This window comes from Callospermophilus lateralis, chromosome 6 (assembly GCF_048772815.1).
Source record: "Callospermophilus lateralis isolate mCalLat2 chromosome 6, mCalLat2.hap1, whole genome shotgun sequence".
NCBI lineage: Eukaryota > Metazoa > Chordata > Mammalia > Rodentia > Sciuridae > Callospermophilus > Callospermophilus lateralis.
In genome coordinates this window covers 113810553-113832080 of record NC_135310.1, presented here as the reverse complement: position 1 = coordinate 113832080, position 21528 = coordinate 113810553, and the positions used below count along the sequence as shown (strand labels likewise).

At 43.3% G+C, this 21528-nt stretch overlaps 2 protein-coding genes across 4 annotated transcripts; one reads left to right on the top strand and one right to left on the bottom strand.

The window, feature by feature from the left end:
• Window positions 1-2648: 2648 nt before the first annotated feature.
• On the top strand, window positions 2649-13419 carry Apobec2 (apolipoprotein B mRNA editing enzyme catalytic subunit 2). Its single transcript, XM_076860176.1, has 3 exons — window positions 2649-2916; window positions 10154-10717; window positions 13022-13419. The coding sequence occupies exons 1-2, from the start codon at window positions 2786-2788 to the stop codon at window positions 10695-10697; spliced, it is 675 nt and encodes a 224-aa protein (XP_076716291.1). The 5' UTR covers window positions 2649-2785; the 3' UTR covers window positions 10698-10717; window positions 13022-13419.
• A 2123-nt stretch (window positions 13420-15542) lies between these two features.
• On the bottom strand, window positions 15543-21418 carry Oard1 (O-acyl-ADP-ribose deacylase 1). Of its 3 annotated transcripts, none has more exons than XM_076860175.1 (6): window positions 21316-21418; window positions 20482-20557; window positions 19989-20133; window positions 18951-19009; window positions 17806-17918; window positions 15543-16219 (listed from the first exon to the last, which is right to left on the bottom strand). In XM_076860175.1, the coding sequence occupies exons 2-6, from the start codon at window positions 20518-20520 to the stop codon at window positions 16117-16119; spliced, it is 459 nt and encodes a 152-aa protein (XP_076716290.1). In that variant the 5' UTR covers window positions 20521-20557; window positions 21316-21418; the 3' UTR covers window positions 15543-16116. The 3 variants fall into 3 exon arrangements, with proteins under 3 accessions (XP_076716290.1, XP_076716288.1, XP_076716289.1); XM_076860173.1 differs by lacking the exon at window positions 21316-21418 and adding an exon at window positions 21130-21300; XM_076860174.1 differs by lacking the exon at window positions 21316-21418 and adding an exon at window positions 21130-21300 and having other exon boundaries at window positions 20482-20554.
• Between the last annotated feature and the right edge of the window lie 110 nt (window positions 21419-21528).

Below are 21528 nucleotides of genomic sequence, written 5' to 3'. Positions count from 1 at the left end.
AACTGAGGCCCAGAGATACAATTTAGCCAAGATCACATGAATCAGAGGCTGAGATAGGATTGTGAACACAGACTGTTTTTCCTCCTAATCCAGGGTATACATGAAAGCCAAAATGTAAGAACCTGGGCTGGGCTATAGTTGAGTTGGTGGAGTGCTTGCCTTGCGTGCACAAGGCCCTGGGTTTGATCCCCCACACCACTGGCCCGATCTCAATCAAGCAGCCAGGGAGATCCTGCAAAAACTAAGAACCTGCCCTCAGGAACGACCCCATCCCTACCAGGAAGAGTGAACTGACAGGAGTCTTCCTGTCAGAGAGTTTTCCTTGTCCTTAGTTGATCCAAGCACATCAACTAAGGGATAAGGACTCCTGCTTCTAATGTGTTAGAGATGTTCATTAGCCCTGGAAATCAGGCTGAACTTAGGCTCAGAAGGTCTGGTGATCTTGTACAAATCATTTTGCCTCAGATCCCTAATGTGTAAAATGAGGGCATCGTCCTCACCCATGCGAGCCTGGTGTGAGGTCAATGCCCCAAGTGTCACAAAGATACATGAGTCCCTGCTCACGTATCTCTGTATTCTTGGTATTTACCACATACAGAAGCCCTTGTTAAGTGTTGATTAAATAAAAGAATGAAGTAAACTCTTCGCAATTAAATGTTGTAAGTTTGTGTGATGAGAAATATTCTTTGTTATTCATCAGTTGATACTATCTTTTCATGGTGGACATGGGCACTATTCCCTCTACCCTGTGCTTGATTCCTTTGGGAAAATGCCTAAAAGTAATCTCTGGACAAGATTAATAATGAGTCTAACAGGCCGGGTGACATATAACTCACTGCCCACACTGAGACACTTTGGGGAGTCAAAGGGTGCCATTAATAGTTATGCCTAGACAGTAAGGAGGGAGCATAAGTGACCAAGCACCCTACCAACCCTGTACTATGCTGCTCGGAACTCTCTGGAGGTAGGAGTCCTCTGTAACAAACAGTCCCAGCTGCTCCTAGGCAGACCCTTGGAAAGGTACCCTATGTTCTTAGCACTGTCCAACCCCAAGTGAAGCCATGTTCAGGCCAGTTTCCTAGTGTTTTTCCATTCCTCATTTAAACCTGCAGATGACCCTGATCCCTCCCTTTCATTTTCCCGAGAATGTTCTAGTGTTTGAGTTTATACTGCCCCAAACACAAAGACTTATGACCCGGGGAAGCATGTGTCAGATGAGCTGCAAACTGGCCATCTTCTGCTGCTTTTCAGCTCAAGGGCTTTTGCTTTTCCTCTCTGCAGTTTCAGCAGGCTTTTAACTGGTCTCTGCTATTGCTCCTTCCCACCACTGGCCCGATCTCAATCAAGCAGCCAGGGAGATCCTGCAAAAACTAAGTTGGAGCATGTGTTTAATCTCTTCAGGGATAATGGCTTCCCATCTCATCCAAGGAACAAGCCAAGGTCCTTAGAAGAGTCCACAGGGCCCCAGTCTCCTTAGCTCATGATCCCCAACCCCGCCCTCTCTCGCCTTCTCTCCTAGGACTCTGCAGCCTTTGCTACCTTTGTTCCTCAAACATGCTAGGAACATTCCACCTCAGGGCATTTGCACCTGCTGCTTCTCTCCTTGGAATTTGAGCTCTCCCTTTAGAGATCCATATGATTAGTTCCCTTGCCTCTTTCAGATCTTATCTCAATTCTTGTTCCCTGGCTAGCCTATGAAAATGCAGTCTCACACCTTGCCCCTTTGTCTTCCCTTCCTTGCCTTTTCTCCTTAGCCTTTATCAAAACCAAACATCATACAGATGAATATTTTACTTATATTATTTATCATCCAACCCCTGCAAGCTCCATGAGGGCAGGGACTTTCCTTTGCTTTGTTCTTTGCCATCATTTCAATACTAAAACTACACCTGGCATAGAGCAGATGCTCAGTTGAATATTTGTTAAATGAATCAAGGACTGACTGAGAGGGAGCATCTTATGCAGGCTGAATGTTTGTCTTCTGGAGTAAGACAGTCTGTGAATCTTCCCATGTGCAGCATGGGTATAGCTCACATGGCCTCACACAGCAGTAGAGACGTTAAGTCTAATCTCCTGTGTAGACCACTAAACTCACCGCCAGGCCCATTTAAAATCTTGGTCAATGCGCAGCTCCTGTCACTCCTGTTCCATTGGCCATGGCATCATGGGTTCACAAAAGCCAAAGTAGCATCTACTCCCTTTGAGTCACAATTTACACATTCTTCCCAAATCATGGTTTTATCCTATCTCTCCTTGGGACTCTTCCTCCCTGAAGCCAGGCTCCCCCAGTGAAAATGGCTGGGCTCTCTGCAACCACCCCCTTTACAGCCTGCTGGAAACTCTGAGCTTCTCCTCCTAATCTCCAGATGTCTGCCCCGTGGCCCTTTCACAATCTCCCCCATGAGCTGGGAAGGTTGGAAACAAAGGGCAGAGGGAGAGGAAGGCAGGGAAAAGCAGGCCTCCCGTGCCCACCTGCCAGCTTCCTGTCTTTTCAGACTGATAGATAGGGGATAGTAATGGCCAGAGTTTCCATTCCCCCACCCTGGCACCTTCTGTCACTCAATTAAAAAAAGATAGAGGGAGAGGGCCTGGGGGAGGGGCAGGAGGCCCTGGTTATAAAGCCTGTCACTGAGGGACACAAGCACAAAGCCTGGCCAGCCAGGTCCTCTTTCCGTCATCCCCAGCCATACTTAGCTGCTGACAGCTGCTTGGGACTCTGCCGCCAGGCCCTGGCCCAGACCCGTAGCCTCTGCTCTCTCAGTAACTCCTGAACCACAGCCCCTCTATGGCCCAGAAAGAAGAGGCTGCTGCGGCTGCTGCACCGGCCTCCCAAAATGGGGAGGACCTGGACGACCTGGAGAACCCCGAGAAGCTGAAGGAGCTCATTGAGCTGCCGCCCTTTGAGATCGTCACAGGGTGAGACTTGGACATGGGCCTGGGTCCTCCTCCCTAGGAGATTTTAGGCGTGGGGCAGGCTACGGACAGTTAGTATGTAAGAGCAGAGGTCAGGGTTAGCCACAGCTCTGGGAGAAGGCACCTGTGTACCTGGCAGGGGTCTTTGGGGTGTCTTGGCCTCTTGGGCACCAGTTTGGGCTCTCTCAGGAGAAGGGGAGAACTCTTTGGAGGCAAGCACCCAAATATGAAACCGCCACTATGGCCTCCTGATATTGGGAGTCACCTGCCTTTCTGGAGAGAGGTTTATTCCCAAGAAGTTTGGTAAGATTTGCACATTTTAAAATGGTCCCAAAGTCATGTTCCCCCGCCCCCACCACCACCACCACACACCTCATCTCTCTGCTCTGCTTCTGAGTAGGTCTCTCCTCTATGTTTATGTCTCTGGCACTTTCTTAGAGTTTCTCTCTGGAGTAGAAGATTTTAAGGCAGATTTATCCTTTTCCAAGGTTGAGTGAGAAACAGTTTTCACCTTATTAAGTCTCTTCTGAGTTTCCCCAGAGGCTGTCTGCTCTCCTCCTAGGGAAGAAATCACAGAACAGGTAACACAGGCCCCGGACTTCTGGACAGAAGTCCAGAAGTTCTGTTCCAATGAGCTCAGCTCAAGTGAGGCTGAGAAAATGTCTACAGGCTCCAGAGGGGGGCCATGTACAGGGTCCCTCTGTCCTGTCGATTGTGCCACTTCTAGGAATAAAATCAAGTGTCTTCCTCCTTTCCCCTCTGTTTCTATAGAGAAAGATCCTGCTGAATCTTTTAAGAATCCTTAAGAAAGGAAAATGTGGGCCCACACTTTCTCCAGGTCCAGGATTTCCTTCACAGGGGCTCCAGCACCATGCACAGGCAGAGTGGGCACCCCACTGAGAGAAGTTTCAGAAAGAATGGAGGCACCATGCCCTCAAGGGTGGGAGGAGCCCTGGGTGGTAATTTGAACTTGCTATTTGATGCTTGACAAGTGATTTTCCAGTCTTGGTTTTATCATTTCTAACTGGAGAAAGTTACGCTAGTTGACTTCTAGACCCTTTCCAGCTCAGATATTTTCCGATTTCTAAAGGAGCCTAAGGGAAAATGCAGCCTAGTTCCTGAGGTGTGAGTAGCCCTTGTACTTCCGTTTGCCCATGCTCAACCAGCTAATCGTACCCTCATCCTAGGATTAGGGGAGCAGCTGGGCACAGACTAATATAGACACAGGGAAAGCCTAGGGCAACCAGGCCAGGGGCGTCCTCAATTCCAGGGGCTCTTGTGGAAGATCCTTTTTCTAACACCTCAGCATGCTAAGCCACACTGTCTTTGCTCACACACACCCCACTGCATGCAGCACTGTGCTCTCCCTAGCACAGGAGCTAAATTAGACTATCGAGTTGAACATGCTCTGTGTCCCGTGGAAGTGGGTCCTGAGGGTTAAGTCCTCTGATGTAACTGACATTTGTCAGGGCTTTAAAATCACTCATGCTTTCAAGTGAATGAGCTCATTCAAATCCTCAGCAGATGCTAGGAGAGGGAGATTGATTACTGCCCCTTACAGCAGGGGAAACTGAGACTCAGGGAGACTTTGTGACATGTTCAAGGCCACAGAACCAGGAAGTGGCAGGTCTTCTGACCACCAGTCAAGTTTCTTGGCCACCTGTCTCTTTTTACTTGATTTCATTTTTGCCACTTGTCTCCTATCATCCTGGGTCCCATGTTTCCAGAACAGACTTTCTCATGGGTCCATCTGCAAGGTAGTGAGGGTCAGAGGCTTCCCATGACCCAAGGCTCAGAGAAACAGGCAAAGCAAGCACCTTTCTGCACACTCTGAGCGCATTTCAGGTGGAAGGTGGAGCCTGAGTCTTTTCTGGCCACAAGCAACAGCTGTGGAGATCTGTTTCCTTGGCCCCTCTGGGTAAACAGATGCTTAAAATAGCCTAGAGGTGGAGCTATGACTGTTGCTGGGACAGGGGGAGGAAACAGTTTTCCCTTCTACATGCCCAGAAATCCAAGGGACCAGCAAAGCCAGTCCTCTCCTAGTTTGGACTCCCTTAGGGAATGGATCCAAAATGCTCCCTATATTTTTGGGCTGGAAACCAGCAGAAGAGAGATGGCTTTTCAGAGAATAGTCCGAAAAAGGGGGTAGCTGGTAAGGATAAGAGATGACTGCAGTGCTTCAGATTGAATAAGGTGCTCAGGATGAAGCAGACCTAAGCACATTAATAAAGCAATAGGTGGATAGTGCTGGAAAAAGGCCTAAAACTGCAGTGAAACTAGCTCCTATTGGCTTGAAAGGTGATCATGTGTATCTTTTCCCTATTCTATGTTCAGTGACTTCTCCATAGCAGACGTAATTACATTACAAAAATCAGAAAAGGTTAGAAATCGAGGTTTTTTTTTTCTTTCTTTCTTCCAGAGTTGGGTGTTAAATACTTAGCAGTACACCACTCCAATTGCTAGAAGTGAGAGGAAGTGAAGAAAAAGGAAAGGTTTGGTAATGCAGGAGATGAAGCTCTAGGACAGGTGTGGTGGCACACACCTGGAATCCCAGAGCTTTGGTTGTGGCAGGAAGATCACAAGTTCAAGCTGGCAATTTAGTGAGAATGTGATTCATTAAAAAAAAAAAAAAAAAAAAAAAAAAAAAAAACCTCAATGGTAGGAGCACTCCTGGGTTCAAGCCACAGTACCACAAAAATAAATTAATTAAAATGAAGCTCTAAAAGATATGATTTGAGCCTGGAAAAGGCACTGTCCATCAATACTAGCTTTAATTTATTGAGATTCTACCATTATTCACAATCTAAAAGGCTGAATAACTCAGTCTTTCAGATAAGGAAGCTAAACCTTAGAGGGCTAGGTAATTTGCCCAGCTAGTAGAAGGGCAAAAACCCCAGAACTGTCTGATTCCAAAGCATCCCACCGCAACCAAAGCCATAAAGAGGATTAGTTTTACATTCACAAATATTTACTGAGTAGGAATTGCTATTTACTGCCCATTTTCCCCCAATAGTAATATTTACCCCACAGGGGGGCAGGGACTTTGTCTTTTTCTGCTTTATCCTTAGCACCTGTCTCCTAATAGGTACTCAACAAATATTTCCTGAATAAATGAATGAACTAATGAATGAATATTTATTATGTATTAGTCTCTCTGCTAGATCTGTGATGGGGAATGAACTGGAGAAAGATCTTCTGGCATAGAGAAGCTCAGGATGTCTGGGGACCTGATGGTGCTGGGTTTAGATGAGAATTCTCCTAGTGCATGCCTAGCTCTGCCTGCAGGAAGCTTAGGGGTGCTCTGAGGCACCATGGTAGGTTGTCTCCCCATCTCCCCATCCCAGCAAGGAGTGACTGGCAGCACCCTGCTAGTTGTATTGTGTATGTTTTTGCAAAAAGAAAAATCTATCAGTGGGATTATCACACAACAGAGATAAGTGGCAGATGGAGTGGGTCTTCTTTCAACCACTTCTTGAGCTACCAGGAATTTCCTGTGGCCAAATGAGGGACAGAGAGAAGAGGCAGCGTCTAGAGAAGGATGCCTCTGGAGCATGATGGGAAGAAGACAGCCCACCGACTGCCACCCTGGCCTGCGTGGAGGGTTGGTAGGAGGTCAAAGCTATGTGCAAAAATGGTACCTCCTGGGGAGAAGAGCTTGCCTGGGGCAGATCCTCATCCAGTCCTGCGAATCTACAGCTCCCTCCTCAGCTCTGTAACCCTCTGCCTCTGCGCCACACTCCTCTCCCTGACTAGGCTTACTCCTTGGCATCCACTTTGAAAGTAGTCTGAAAAAGAAGGCAACCGAAGAAAAGAGCAAGGCTACATCTTCCACACAGGTCACTGGCAGGTCTAGTGAGGGAAAGCTGAAATGAGTCAATGTTCAATCCCTTGTGAGTAGGTTTTCCACTCCGAGAGTTATCTGGAAGCAGACGTTTCATTTCAGACCATCTTCTACTGCCCTCCAGGTTGCCTCTTTTCATAGTACAGGTTTCTACTTTGGAAATGCAAACCTGAGAAAAAGACGTACTCAGCTCTTCTCCCTCATTCAAGCAGACCATCTTTCCAATTCTTGCTAGATATTAGGATTCTGGGTTTCCCTCTTAGATAATTATGATGCCCATGGCCTTGTATGCAGAAAACATGAGAAAACAATGCCTAAATTAAGTGCTGCCTGAATCTGCAGGAAAGAAACAGGAATCATATAATGGTGGTTTCTATTCCTGAAGAAGGGACTGAATGCAGAGGGAGGGAGATCTATTACCATCATCTCTCGGTCACACCACTCCAACACACATGTACATGCACACACACACACACAGATAGAATGCACCCCCTGCACACACACACTCCTTTAATAGTGAAATTATCTGCTGGGGTTAAAAAAAAAAAAGGTGTAAGTAGATATAATGCCTAGGCATATCATGTTTTTAGAAAACACCGTTTGTGATTAAGAAGGTAGGTGTCTCTATGTCCTTTCTTCCACCAGTGAGCAAAATAGTGTTGACCTATCTTGTGATTCCACAAAATCACCTGAGGTGGCCATGCTGTCCAGCTTGCTGCAGAAATGTCAGACCTCCCCTACCTCTGTTCTCCTGGATTCCCTCCAGGACCTGGCTGTTTTAGTCTATGGGAAACCCAGAGTACCTCACTTGACCCTCATGCTCCTTCTGGAAGACCAAGAAGCCCATCAAGATGCCAAGCAAGCTCAGTCTCTGGGCAAGCCCAAAGGAAAGACTAAAAGCCAAATCTTCCCTGCCTTTCCTTTGCCCATTGAAAGCTCTTCTCCTCCAGCACCTCTTCCAGAGGACCCCGCTGAGGGACACAACCAGCTCTGGGGCTGCTGGCCAGAGGGGTCAGAAAATGATATTTATAGAGAGATGACCTTTCTTCTCCCTGCTTGGGTTTCAGGTTTCTGATTCTTCTCCTCTTGCCCAGGGAAGAGGTAGGGAAAATGTCAGAACTTCAGTGGGGTAGAGAGAAGCAGGCTTCTCACAACTACCCAGCCAAATTTGCAGTTGTATGCAGCCAAATTCATACTTGTGGCTGAACTACACTTAGCAAAGGTGGAACAATGCTTTGGGAGATTCCAGAAGAAACCTGAGGGACCACACAGGTAGCTACTGCTGAAGTCCCCAAGTAATGATAATATTTCCAAGGATTCCACTGGAGAATCTCTCATACAAGTGGCTCTGCATTGACCTGGAGAAGGGAGGGTGGCCTGGCAAAAGACCTTGAGGAATAAAACAAGGGTTTGGGCTAAAAAGATGAGTTCTGTACTTCTCAGGAGCAAAATCTACTCCAGAGAGTGATGGGACCCCTGAGCAACTTGTAGAATTCAGGAGCAGGCAGGTGGAGTAACTAGGAAGAGCTCGGGGTAAGTGAATTTTCAGCAGGGACTGAAAAAGGAGAGAGGAAACATCAGGTGATCTATTCTGCTAAAATGTTAAGTAAATAATAAACACCTGCAACTAGGGACACAGGGGCTTAGAGAGCTAAGTATAGTACTTGAAGGGATTCTGGGGCTGGGTCCTCAAACACATTCATCTCCACAGTGGAAACTTAACCTGACAGCAAGAGACATGGAAACTTGTGTAGAAAAAAATTGGTGATGGAGTGGGGGCAGGGAATCCTGCAAGGAAACAACTCAGGTCAGCTCTTGGCATCTGCTGTTACCCTTAAGCAGCCAAGGCTCTGGGATACCAGGGATTCCCCTGTAGCCCAGGGAGTCTGGTGACCTTTCTGGGGAATAAGAAAGGGTGGAGACAGGGCATGTGAGTTAGTGATGCCACAGTTATCTTCTCGGAAAGGTATAGAGATTACTTGTTTGGCTATGCTGAGCATGGAGGGAACCTAGGGCCTTGTGCATGGTAGGCAAGAGCTCTGCCCTGAGCTACATCCCCAGCTCTGAGATTATACATTAAAAAGAAATACATTTGGCGTCTCTAGTTGGTACTCACCCCTCCTTTACTTCTGAAAATCAATCCCTCCTATTAAAACCTCCTCATTCTCCTCGACCTTCACACCTGCACAGATTTTTCCTATTTTAGAAAAACACACACATATACAGAAATATCAACTCTGACGCCCTCTGTAGCTCTTCTCCTTTTTTGTCTCCTTCTTACTATTAACAACCTGGCCTTTTCCTAATTTTCTAATCATCCTTCTCCTCTTTGAAGCCACTGGACACCTGAACTCCTTGTCACTAAGTTTGGTGTCCTAAGAAGATTAGTCACTTTTTCACCCCAGCTACACTCCATTGGCCATAGTAACCTGCTGTGGATGTCACTTTAAAATGCTTTTCTACTAAAAAAAATGGTAACAGTTCTCTGCTGCCTCCTGATTGAATCAAGGTGAAAGTTTTAATACCATAGGTTCTCTAGTCTACCTCTCCACTTTTAGCAGTTTTCTAATGCTCTCAGCTCTTTTATTTTTGCCTTCTTGGGCCAGCTAGAATCCAGGTGCTGGACTATAAGCATCTGGATGGCAGTGGCTACATCTTTCATGACTATGAAATGACTCAATACTACACACAAGCTTGCTTATCCCAAGGTATCCTTGGGCAGTCTTGTCTCACAGGGAACAATTCTCACACAGACCATGTGACAATCCTTTCACTTGAAGGAAAAGACAGACTTGAGAAACAGTCTACAAGCATACTACAAGACCTAGGCCATTCCGTGCTCAAAATGCAATTTACATGAGCTACAAGGAGAAATGAAAGCATGAAATGCTTTGCAAAATCTTTGTCTTGCTCTGTCATGAGAAATTTAACACACTTGCTACTTGGTAAAATTGCTATTTGAACACTGCTTGTCAATCCTAGACACACATTAGAATTCTCTAGAGAGTTTTAAAAAAATACTGATGCCTGGGACTTCTTTCTAGACATTCTGATTTAATTGATTTGGTGTGGGACCCAGGCTTAGTCCTCCTTGTGACTTGAAGGTATAGCCAGGTTAAGGGTTCACTGATTTAGTATGTGCTGTTTAGATGGTAGAAAGTGTTGAGGATCCTTCCTAGTGAGGTGACCAGAACACAAACCCAATCCAAATTCTCTCCCTCCCCACAGGTAATCACTTGTGGGTTCTTTCATGCCTTTTTCTGACTGTCATTAGTATAGGCAACCTATTTTTAGTAACAGTGGATGGCTTGGAGATCTACCTACTCTAGGCTGGTTCTAGACACAAGAACTCATCATTCTCTCTCTCCTTCCCTGTCCCTTTGTCTCCTTTACCTACAGAGAGCGGCTGCCTGTCAACTTCTTTAAGTTTCAGTTCCGGAATGTGGAGTACAGTTCTGGGCGGAACAAGACCTTCCTCTGCTATGTGGTTGAAGCGCAGGGCAAGGGAGGCCAAGTCCAGGCATCTCGGGGATACCTAGAGGATGAGCATGCAGCTGCCCACGCAGAGGAAGCCTTTTTCAACACCATCCTGCCCACCTTTGACCCGGCCTTGCGGTACAATGTCACCTGGTATGTGTCTTCTAGTCCCTGTGTAGCTTGCGCTGACCGCATTATCAAAACCCTTGGGAAGACCAAGAACCTGCGCCTGCTCATTCTGGTGGGGCGACTCTTCATGTGGGAAGAACCAGAGATCCAGACTGCTCTGAAGAAACTGAAGGAGGCTGGCTGCAAACTGCGTATCATGAAGCCCCAGGATTTCGAGTACATCTGGCAGAATTTTGTGGAGCAAGAAGAGGGTCAATCCAAGGCCTTCGAGCCCTGGGAGGACATTCAGGAGAACTTCCTATACTATGAGGAGAAGTTGGCAGACATCCTGAAGTAGGCAGCTGGGCTCGGCCTCATGTGAGTTCTCCTGGTTCCAGGGCACCATTTTTCCACCAACCGTTCACTTGAATAAGACCTGAGGTCAGGTAGAATGAATGGCACAATGTTTAATCTGCATTGGAAGGATTACGCTTCTCTGCTTTTGGTTGGTTTTAAAACATTTTAGAACATTTTGTTTCATTTCTCTTACCTCTGAATCTTTGTGCCAAAATCCTTTCTCTTTTCTATCCTTTTATTTCAAACTAACTTCCTATAACTTGGAAAACCAAGGTTGAAAGGGATCCTAAAGCTTTGAGACAGATGAAACTTCAGTAAGATTTAGATGGCACAAGGGCCACTTACCGAACAACAGCAGAGAAGATATTTAAGTCCCTCAAGCATGCCCCCCTTGTGCATGGGTCCAGGTATACTCTACTCCCAAGCTGCCTGCAGTCTACACATCTGCTTTTCTTTAATGGAGGTTTTTCGTTCTTTAGGGGCAATTCTTTCATTTTTGGTAATTCTGAAATTCCCAAGTGGATTTGTAGTCAACTTTTGATTTTGGCCAGACTTGCTTTTATGTTTTCAAGCAAATGGTTATGCTTTGAGGGAGATCAATAATTGCTGCATGAATGCCTAATGCAAGAACATTTTCCTTATTGAGAAGACCTCAGCATTGGAAAATGTTGAATGCAAGAATCAGGATAATAGCCACAAACTGGTTTATACAGGAATGTTTAAAGGGTTAAAAAGATGTTTATAAATTAGGTGGCAGCTCAGAAGTAGCCTCCTACAGATATCAAGAGGTGATAGGAGAACTGGAAGTAAAGATTAGCTATTTAAGCAAATAATTAGGACACAATTAAGGCCAATTTGGCCTCTTGCTGAGGGTAAATTAGACTCTTACAGAAACAGGCCAATTATCCTCAGGAAAGAGGGTAAAGGATCCTTTACTATCTTCTTTTAGATTTTGTCTGATCTAGTTTGCTCCCACAGAAATGCTATGACTGAACTGAGCCCCGTTACAAGGCCACAGTTACTGATCAAAACCTCTGATGATAGAGATGGGTATTTAACCACCCTCATACTCAACTTTAATTCTCAAACAACTCCTGTATTAATAAAACATGAAAGCAACATGTTTCTATTAATTCTTTTTTTTTGGGGGGTGATTCTCACTCCTAATACCCCTAAGAGGAGATGCTGCTTTATAGACACATTTAGGAAATATCAATGTTCTGGAGCTTGCTGTTGGCAGGTGTTTTCTATTAGGCACACACATAGGGCACTTGCTCATTCTCAGGCTGAGCATTTGCAATTCCTGAAGACATGATTCTCAGTCATTTCTTAAAAAAGAAGGACTCAATCTTTGAATTCAGTTGGGGAAAAGCATGAGGTAATTGGCTCACAGAAAATATGACACTCTAGGTAGTGGTGAGCATCAAGAGACAGACTGCTAAGAGTGACCTCTGAAAATACAAAGTTTAACTTTCAAAATTCCTGAAACATTTTTTTAGTATAATTGGTATCACTGTAATCATAAACCCAACATAGACTCTATAGAGAAATGAAGAATATTTTAATTTTAATCCTACTATCCTTTCTTAAATATTTTTCATGGGCCACTTCTAGCTACCTAACAATCCTCAGGGATTTTGTTTTGATTTTTCAGGGATTTTTTTTTTCCATTAAAATTAAGCATTTTCAGGGGTAGTATGATTTTGGATAATTGAGAGTTGCAGCTCATACTGATTTAAGTCAAAAAATAAACCAGTTTGAAGAAAAAGTCCATTTCTAAGTCAGATTATTTAAAAATAGAGTATTACTGGGACATTGCCCACATTATAAGCCTCCTTCTTCAGCGTACATATAAAACTATGCCCTCTAAGTCTACTACATGCTTCCCTGTCCTCTATTTAAATGCTCACAATCCTGAAGGAAATGCACCAAGTTTTTAAAAAGGCATGAAATAGAGTTGTAGTCTAAAAGCTCAAAAGAACAACCCAGCTTAATTAAAATCATCCCAAGAAATGAACATCTGTTAAATAAGATTTGCCTCTTAAAATCATCCCAAGAAATGAGCATTTGTTAAATAAAATTTGCCTCTTATCTCTTATTTCACCTTTTGGGAAAAAACGTTTAACCATATATTTAACCAAGAGAAGAGTTAAAGATTTCTCTGGGCCTTTAACCTGCATAAATCACACCAAAACATGAATGAAAGAAACAAACCCAATCCTGGCTCAGCCAGGAACCATAGAAAACTATGGAGAAGAAATTCTGGATTCAGGGATTTGTTGGTACCTACAGGGCTCTCAGTAACAATCTGTTTTTTTCATGAAGGTCTGCATGCTGCCATCAAGAGACAGTAGTGACATATATGCCATCTTGGACCTGCCTGTCTTCCTAATATGACCATCTGGAGCTGGACAACATCTGACATCAACTAATCACACTGGACAAGGCCCTCAGAGGACTCAATACACTTCTCACTGCTATAATCCATTCAGGTTGTGCCTGTCTCTCTTTGCTGCTTTGGGGAAACAGGAAAGTGAACAACAAGGAGAGAAAAGCAACCACATATGGGCACCAGGCATCTGTGGAGCTGCTTAAGGCATAGGGCTTCAGACCCACCGTATAGATATTTGAAATACATCCAGAAATGCATTTTATGTTAAATTGGGTTGTTTTATTTTAAGAAAGAAAAACAGCAACATTAATAAAAGAAATAGTGTGGTTTTTCTGTGGCCTGATATTTTAAGGAAGTTGTGCATCAGGAAGTTACCATGGACAGTAAGTGAATCAGGTGTAAGGACGTCTTAGACCATGACATTATGAGAGGGAAGATTAAACCAGGACCTCCCAGACAACAGGAACTATCTTTCCCATGCACACTGCCCACCACAGTCTTGCCTCTCTTAAACTAATTTCTCCTGAGGTGACTTAAATGAGGGCTTTCCCCCTTCTCTGACAAAAGCATAGCAGAACGTGGAACAAAAAGCAGAGGAATGTTATAAGATACCAACATCCCAATTGCCAGTGAATAAGCAGTTAGCTTCTTGATTAAGAGGAGGATGAAAGGCACTTCAACGTGTAGACACACATCATGTAAGAGATTTCAATACATGATACTTGATAGTGTTGGAAGAAGAATGTCAAAAGTCTTACTTCCTAAAAGGTTTGAGTCCTATATGGAAACAAAATTTCACATGTGAACTTCAGGGTGTTTGCCAAACTCCAACTGGGTTTCCAAGAATAATGTGTTCATTTTGATTATCAGGCCATGCCTCCTTTCCCCAGGCTTCAAGTGTGATAAGTCATCGGAATTTGACCCCAAGACTATCTGCAACTTATTACATCCCTGCTGAGTCCCAGAATTCCACTTACAGACAATCCTGGATGAGACTAGGTTTTGTTAAAAGAATCATGTCTCATAGTCCAAGAAAAAAATTAGCTGTAATCTTTTTAAAAGTAAAGGAAGCCTAGGGGCTGGGGATGTGGCTCGGGTGGTGGCGCGCTCGCCTGGCGTGCGTGCGGCCCGGGTTCGATCCTCGGCACCGCGTGCAGGCGGGGATGTTGTGTCCGCCGATGACTAAAAGATGAAATATTAATTCTCTCTCTCTCTCTCTCTCTCTAAAAAAAAAAAAAAAAAAAAAAAAAAAAAAAGTAAAGGAAGCCTAGAAAACCAATGTTTTGACCGAGTGTTAAGATTTATTTGCCTAGGAGTGGAGGTGTAGTCAGTGGTAGCCTAACATGCACAAGTCCCTGGGGTCAATCCGCAGCATCATAGTGGAGTTGGGGAGACACGAAGATTTATTTTGCCTAGAGTTAAACAAAATACTTTAATTCTTCAAGTTTCTACTTATCACCCCACTTTCATTTTCAATTTTGTGTATTTAGATATCCTCTCCCCACTTTTCTCCCTTCAATTTTATTTTCTGTAGATAGAAAATAAGAAAAGCCTTGGTCTCTTTGCTGATGAACTTGCCCTGCTCACCAACAACATGCAGAACTGTCTGCTCCAAACAGAGATACGAAAGGGAAATATTTTTTAGCAACTGTTGCCTATCAGGCTGAAATGTGATAAGAACATAAGTCTAAAGTACGAAGATTATATTTAACCAGTGCTTTTCTGGTGTTTCAGTAAGCCCCTTCTAAATTCCAGTTGTTCTTTGACACTAAGCAAAGCAGCAAGTCCTGATAAACCCAGCATTCCTCTTTGGGAGAAAAATCAGTAGCATGTCTGGCTGTTTTAACTCTGAGAACCATAGCTAAGAAGGGGGAAAAAATATGCCTCCTAGCTTTCCCAATAGCTCCAATACCAAGCCATTGTTTAAATCCATGAACTTTATTCTTCCACTATGAAAGTTCAGACTTGACATCTGAACTTCAGGAAAAAAAAAAAAAAAAGAATATTTACAGTGGTATTCTTGGGATCCCACTTAGCTGCACATTAGAATTTTCTAGGGAGGTTAAAAACAAACTTGTCACCCCACCTTGCCAACAAATTAAAACTTTGTGAGAAAGTGCCTTTATAATTTTCAGAAGATTTCATAAGGACTTGGTTTATATCACTGAGTTACTGCGTCACTATTCTGTGTGAAGCACTCTACCAGGCATTCAACACATGCTGTTTCCTGTGTGTCATGATTAAATTCGGATATATTCCATCACAGAATCTATGCAGAGGATGAGTTCACCATAAGATTCAAAATCTGCCTTCCAACTGCACTGATCCATAGTTTTTGTCCACTCATGTTTCTTACCTTGATACTCTTCCCAGTGGTCCCTCCAACTCTGAAGTTAAGTTATCAGCTTATCCTCTGCTACTCAAGTCCAGAACAGATATGAGCACAGAACCTCATTGAACCCCAAGGAAAAGAGATTTATTTTTCCGTTTGGTCACAAATTCCTTGTTAACAATGCAGAATTCAATTTTGTATTAACAAACAAAACATGATTCTCTCCTAGGATGAATTTCATCAAGAATAATGCCAAGTTAAGTGCACAAATGAAAAAAGATGCACAAGTAACTCAAATGTTCAATCTTCCTGAAATTTCTCTTAAACAATCAATGTTGCCACCTAGTGGCCAGCCAAACAAACCAGGTAGCATACTGGAACAAACAGAGGTCACAGGCCCAACTTTCTGGGTTCTGGGCCCAGTATCAGGCTACAGACTTCTGACCTCCCGCAAAAAGGAGAGAAACATATCCCAAGCTATCCCTCCTCCAGAGTCCCAATCCAAATACTGGAATACAACAACCCAAGATCCAGAGTCCCAATCCAAATACTGGAATACAACAACCCAAGATTGGCCTATGACACAGAATATAAAGTGAAAATTTTTCGCTGCCCAATTTAAGGTCAGTTTGTTCAGTCCTATGGCCAAGTAGGAATGACACAGGAGAACACGAACACGTAGAAAGTGTTTGTCTCTCAGAGCGTATACACAGTAATTTTGATGTCCGTTGCCTCAAATACCTCCTCAATCATTGCAGATACATTTTCCCATTGCAGACGATCAAGACCACATCCAATCCTAAAAAAGATAAAACACTTCCATTGGCTGTGATGAAGGTATCTAGGAGACTGCTCTTTCCCTTTTCCTTTGGGCTATATCCCCCCAAAGCAGTTATTTGGCCTTACACCTATAGGCAGCCATGGTCAGAGTTTGGAAATAATTCTTGCTGTGAAGTCACCCAAGACCATTCCTACACAGCTCAAACATCCAATAGCTGTCACTTCTCTTTGCCCAATAAGATACCACTTCCCAATTATTTCATGCTAGATTAAAAATGTGTAACTCTGCCATGATACAGGAGATTCACTATCCCATTTCCTCCCTACTGATTAAAACTGGCTACAGATGAATATGAAAAGGTTGGCATTTTTCTTTTTTTCAAATACTGGGGATTGCACGTAGGGCACTTAACCACCGAAACACATCCCCAGCACTTTTCATTTTTTATTTTGAGACAGGGTTTCATTAAGTTGCAAGTCTCAAACTTGCAATCCTCCTGCCTCAGCCTCCTGAGTTGCTGAGATTATAGGCATGCGCCACCACACCCAGCTAGTATTTTCCAAATACATTCAAAATAATGGAATGTTAAGGAAAATGAAAAGGAGAAAGGGGACAAGGCATAGGACCTCTGCAAAAAAAAGGAGGTCAAGATGGAATGTTGGAAAATGCCAAAATGTTTGCAATCCAGGACTAAGGTCTTTGCAATACCCTGGTGAGAAACTTACATCACCTAGCACCTTTCATCCAAGATGTTACTTTATTGATCTTCAACATCCCTCAGGACAAGACGGGGTTAAAATTGCTAATTTCACATCATCATGTGATAATTAAGTCCCTGAAGAATTATGATAAAAAATAGTTTCAGATTCATAAGCCATGAGTATATTAAAGACCAGTATAAGATAAGGGACACTGTAGCACATGCAAAGTAACTTAAGGCTTGCAATAAACCTGCATGCATGGTCAGCACTGATGTAAAACTACTAGGGTAGTGGGGAAAAAAGAGGTAAGGACTACTTCCTGAAAAGGAAATAAAGGACATGTTGAATACCCACTGTCCTTCCCATAAGTCCCCAATATCTAAGAAGTTACATCAGGGACAAATCCTCTGGCTACCACTCATGCTGACCACAAATAAGCATGCAGTATAAAAGGCAACGATAATCTACAATTTTCTTGACACAGGATTAATTGGTTTGGGAGACCACAAGCGGCCCAAGAAGGAAATCACAATTGCTATGGTCAGAGTTTGGAAATGATTCTTGCTGTGAAGTTGATTCTTTAGTTTACTTGGCGAACAGGCTTCAAGAGAAGTATGCCAAGAATTCAATAAATGTGACTGAATGGAATTGGTTTCTCCCCTAAAAGTAGGCTGAGGCAGACGTGTGTTTTGATGTGGGTTTATACCGATTCATTCAACTCAAGCTAGAAAATGGCTATCCCTTGGCCTAAATCAGACAACTGGCTCACTGGTGATCATACAAAGTTTGGAAATTTGTCTCTTTAAATCTGTATTTTCAGTTGAACTTTGAAGTTGTTCATCTTTGACTAAAACAGTCAACCCCACCAATTAAATCTTCATTCAGGGCCCTGGATTTCCTTGCCTGGGCATGGAGAGATCCGTGACTCCATTCTTCAAACAATGAGACTTCATGGCCTCTAAGCTCTTCTGTAAGTTTTCATAAGTTGGCTTGTGTGAAGCCCTTTTCTTTGTAATCTGAACACAAAGATTCACATTCTCATTAGCTCAAAATGAAAAAGCCATTTGATTCCTTTACATCCTAATAAAATAAATGCAGTTTATAGAATAATTAATCTAGAAAAGAAATAGCAAATGTCATACTACTCCTTCCACACTTTATAGGAGGTCCCCAGAAAAACTCACTAAAACTGAGATTGAGAAACTCAGACTCCACCTTTGAAATCTTTCTTTTCCCAAGGAAACACATTGAAATTGGTAAACTGTGTCTATTGTCAATTGTTTCTAAGCAAAGTAAATGAAAATCTTTGTGCCACTTCCAAAAGATAAGCTGCATACCTGTAACAAGAAGCCATACCACCTGAAAATTCCCTATTAAAAGTCCCTGTTTATTTAGTAACTGTACTTGCTTGCTTTTGTTTCTCCACCAAAGCATAGAGAGGAAGTGGTAGTTTCCAAAGTAAAAACAATGAAAATCACATCAGCTATAAGATCAGAATTCATCAACTAGGATATCTCCTCACTCAGATGCTGTCCAGATCAGGCATGTGGTGGGTTGACTCTAAGCCACTCACCATCATCACTAAGGAAGCCACGCTCCCTCTGGGGGCAAAGGCATTGGACAAGTGGGGAGTTCCTTACTCTACCAGCAGGCAAAAGAGGAGCTGGGTAATACTTGGCACTGCATCTGATATAGAAAAATAAGGAAAAAAAACCCTTTGGGGTTTCTGTTTTTTGAGACATTGTTGCTTCTATCACTATGACTAGGAAATAAAGTAGAGGAGGCATCACAAACTTTTGCTAGTCTTAGAACATAGGATTTTGGGGCATAGCACAGTACTCTTGACCATGGAGTTGGGATGCAGCCTTATGCTCCTTTCTAACTGAGTGCTCAAAGTAGCCAGTACCATTGGATTTGAGTTGTCACAAAATCAAAAGCATTTTGATATTCTTTGTTGTGTAGAATGAAGCATCATAATCAACACAAATGCAAGGCAGCCCATCTGTTCACCAATCCTTAGAATGTATTAAGATTTGGCCCCATCTTACCAAATAATATATATATCGCCCATCTCTCTTGAGGACAGCCACTTCTCCAGATTTCTTTTCTAAGAAAAAAACAGTTCTTTAATAGAAAGGAAAGCCAAAACACCAATTTTCACTCTTAAGATTGTTTTAATCTTTATAAATCTAGAGTTTATCTAAAAACTAGAAATAATTTAACTGTGAATAAACCACCGTCTCCCATGAACTGTTTGCTTTTATCAGCCTTCCCAAATACTGTTACTGATAGCTTACTTATAATCATGTTTCTTCAAAACCCATTTTTTGTCTTGCCCCTAATTTCAAATATATTCTTACCTGACCATATTAAAAAACTTTGAAGTCTATTGCCTTATAATTGTTTTAGAATGTACTATTTCTTAAATTACTGAAAATGTTCATTTGCTAATGACCTTTTTTTTTTTTTTTTGCTAATGACTTTTATACCTGTGTTCAGCATTATAAGAAACAAATCAAAAAGTAAGTATTCAGAAGGTGTTCTCTTTATAAATAGCTACAATACAAAGCTGTAAGAAACTGTTTTTGTTTGAAGTCGGAATCAGAATGACTGGTAGACACTCAGTAAGCCTGGAATTTGGTCTGAGAAATTGTTTCAGAAGCTCCACATGTGATTCTAATGTATACCTCTGATTTAAAGTCATTAGTAAAAAGCGACGGAAGGAGTCTGTGAAGGAGGTGGTTTCTAAACTCCTTCGTGAAGATTAGGTAGAATATTAGCAAACAGAAGATTTTGAATGCCAAGCTAACACCCGTGGACTTTGCTCAGTACTTCGTATTAAAAGGTTTCTGAAAAGTGGAGTAATATTATCATCGAAGTTTTATGATACAGATTAGAAACTATTACAAGTATTCTGATTTGATATGGTAAGGGTCCAAACCAGAAGCCATTTTTGTAAAGAAAAACTAAAGCTGAAGAATTAAAAGCAATTATTAGAAATCCTGTTTGCATGCATGTCTTAATAAAGTATAACAGAAAATGCTTTTTAACTAGGGAAAAACAGGTATATTGTTTGCAAAACTCACGTTGATTTAACAGTTCTTGCACCCCTCCAAATTTCTTCTTGAAGAGGACAGCTATCCCAGCACCCATGCGACAATCCTCACTGATACAGTGGGCTAGAGAGTCTGTTTTGGGACATGCAAAAAGGTCTCCTTTCACATATGTAATCTAAAATGTGCAAAGAGAAAGAATGCTTTATTAGATACAGAAAAATACTAAACTATTTTTTCATATCCTTTAGTTTGTGTCCCCCACTACCTCTTCCCACCCCTCCTGCAATATGAACGAAAACCAAAACCACAGAATTTAACAAGTTTACCACAAAAATTAAGGCATATGTAAAAGAAAAGTGATGGTTGGTCCCTGACTAGGACTGTATTAGCCTTTCTTGAGTAAATCAACTAGAGAGAAACAAAACAGACGATCCAATTATTGGTTTAATTAAAAGGTGTTTATGCTTTTGACCTCAATTATTCTGAATTTCAGTTCACCGATAAGCTAATAGTTGTTACGCACTCTGCTTCCTTCTGGATCTTCATTAAGACTGCTGGCCATGACAGTCGCTATTTCCAGAATTTAAGTGTTTCTTCTGCTATGAGAGGGAAAAGCAAGTGAAAATGCTTAAGTAGCCTGAAGATATTATATTCAAACGGCCTTGACCACCCACTTATTGGTTTTCTTCCCCAATGTTTATTGCTGAATATGACTTCGTTCAGCAGCACAATACTGTTCTGGGTCAAGGAAAAGGAAAGACGCCTGGGTTCGCAGGCTGCAGTGACCAGCTAGCTCTCTTTTCGCGCTTTCCAGGAGAGGAAGCCCAGGCGGTCCCAGACACGCCTCCTCGTTTCTCCAAGCCCGCTCCCGAGCAGGACGATTTAGGATTGTCTCCTTTTCTCGGCAGGACGCAAAAGCATTTCTCCAGTGGATTTGGCTTATAAATGCAACGGAGGGATCCAGCCACAGTCCCGTTAAGCCGCAACTAGTGTTCGGGGCAGGGACGAGCCGCAGGGAGGGGCGAGGAAAGGCGGCCTCATGTGAAGATTCGCTCCCTAGCTTGAGGAACTGGGGGAGGAAAGAGTCTAAAGATTCCCATTCTCTCTCCCACCCTAGGAGGGGTCAGTCCTGGCATCCCGTGGGAGAGTGAGTACAGGGGTCACTCATCACCTGGAAAGGAGTCGGCCGTTAGGACGCCCCCGCCCAGCGGGGAAGGGCTCGGAATCCGACCCTGTTAGGTGGGGAGCAAAGGACGAGCCCCGAAGCGGAGCCAATCCCGCCACAGCCCTTGATTGCACGCTCCCAAGATGGCCGCACCCGCCCTGTAGCGGGGCGGAAACAAGCCCCTCTAGCTACCTAGGCGAGCTAACTCTCGGTGGTGATGGCCGCGGCACTTCCGGCGGGAAGGCCGTGTTCTCCCGCCGCCGCCCGGGCATGCGTAACGAAACCCGACCGCGAGTTGGGAATAGCGACGCTTGCGCATTAGACCCAGGGGTGTGTCCCAGTGGCCTTTTAGAAGGGGATGGGTAGCTGGCAAAGAGACGACTTAGCGCCTGCGTGGTACTACGC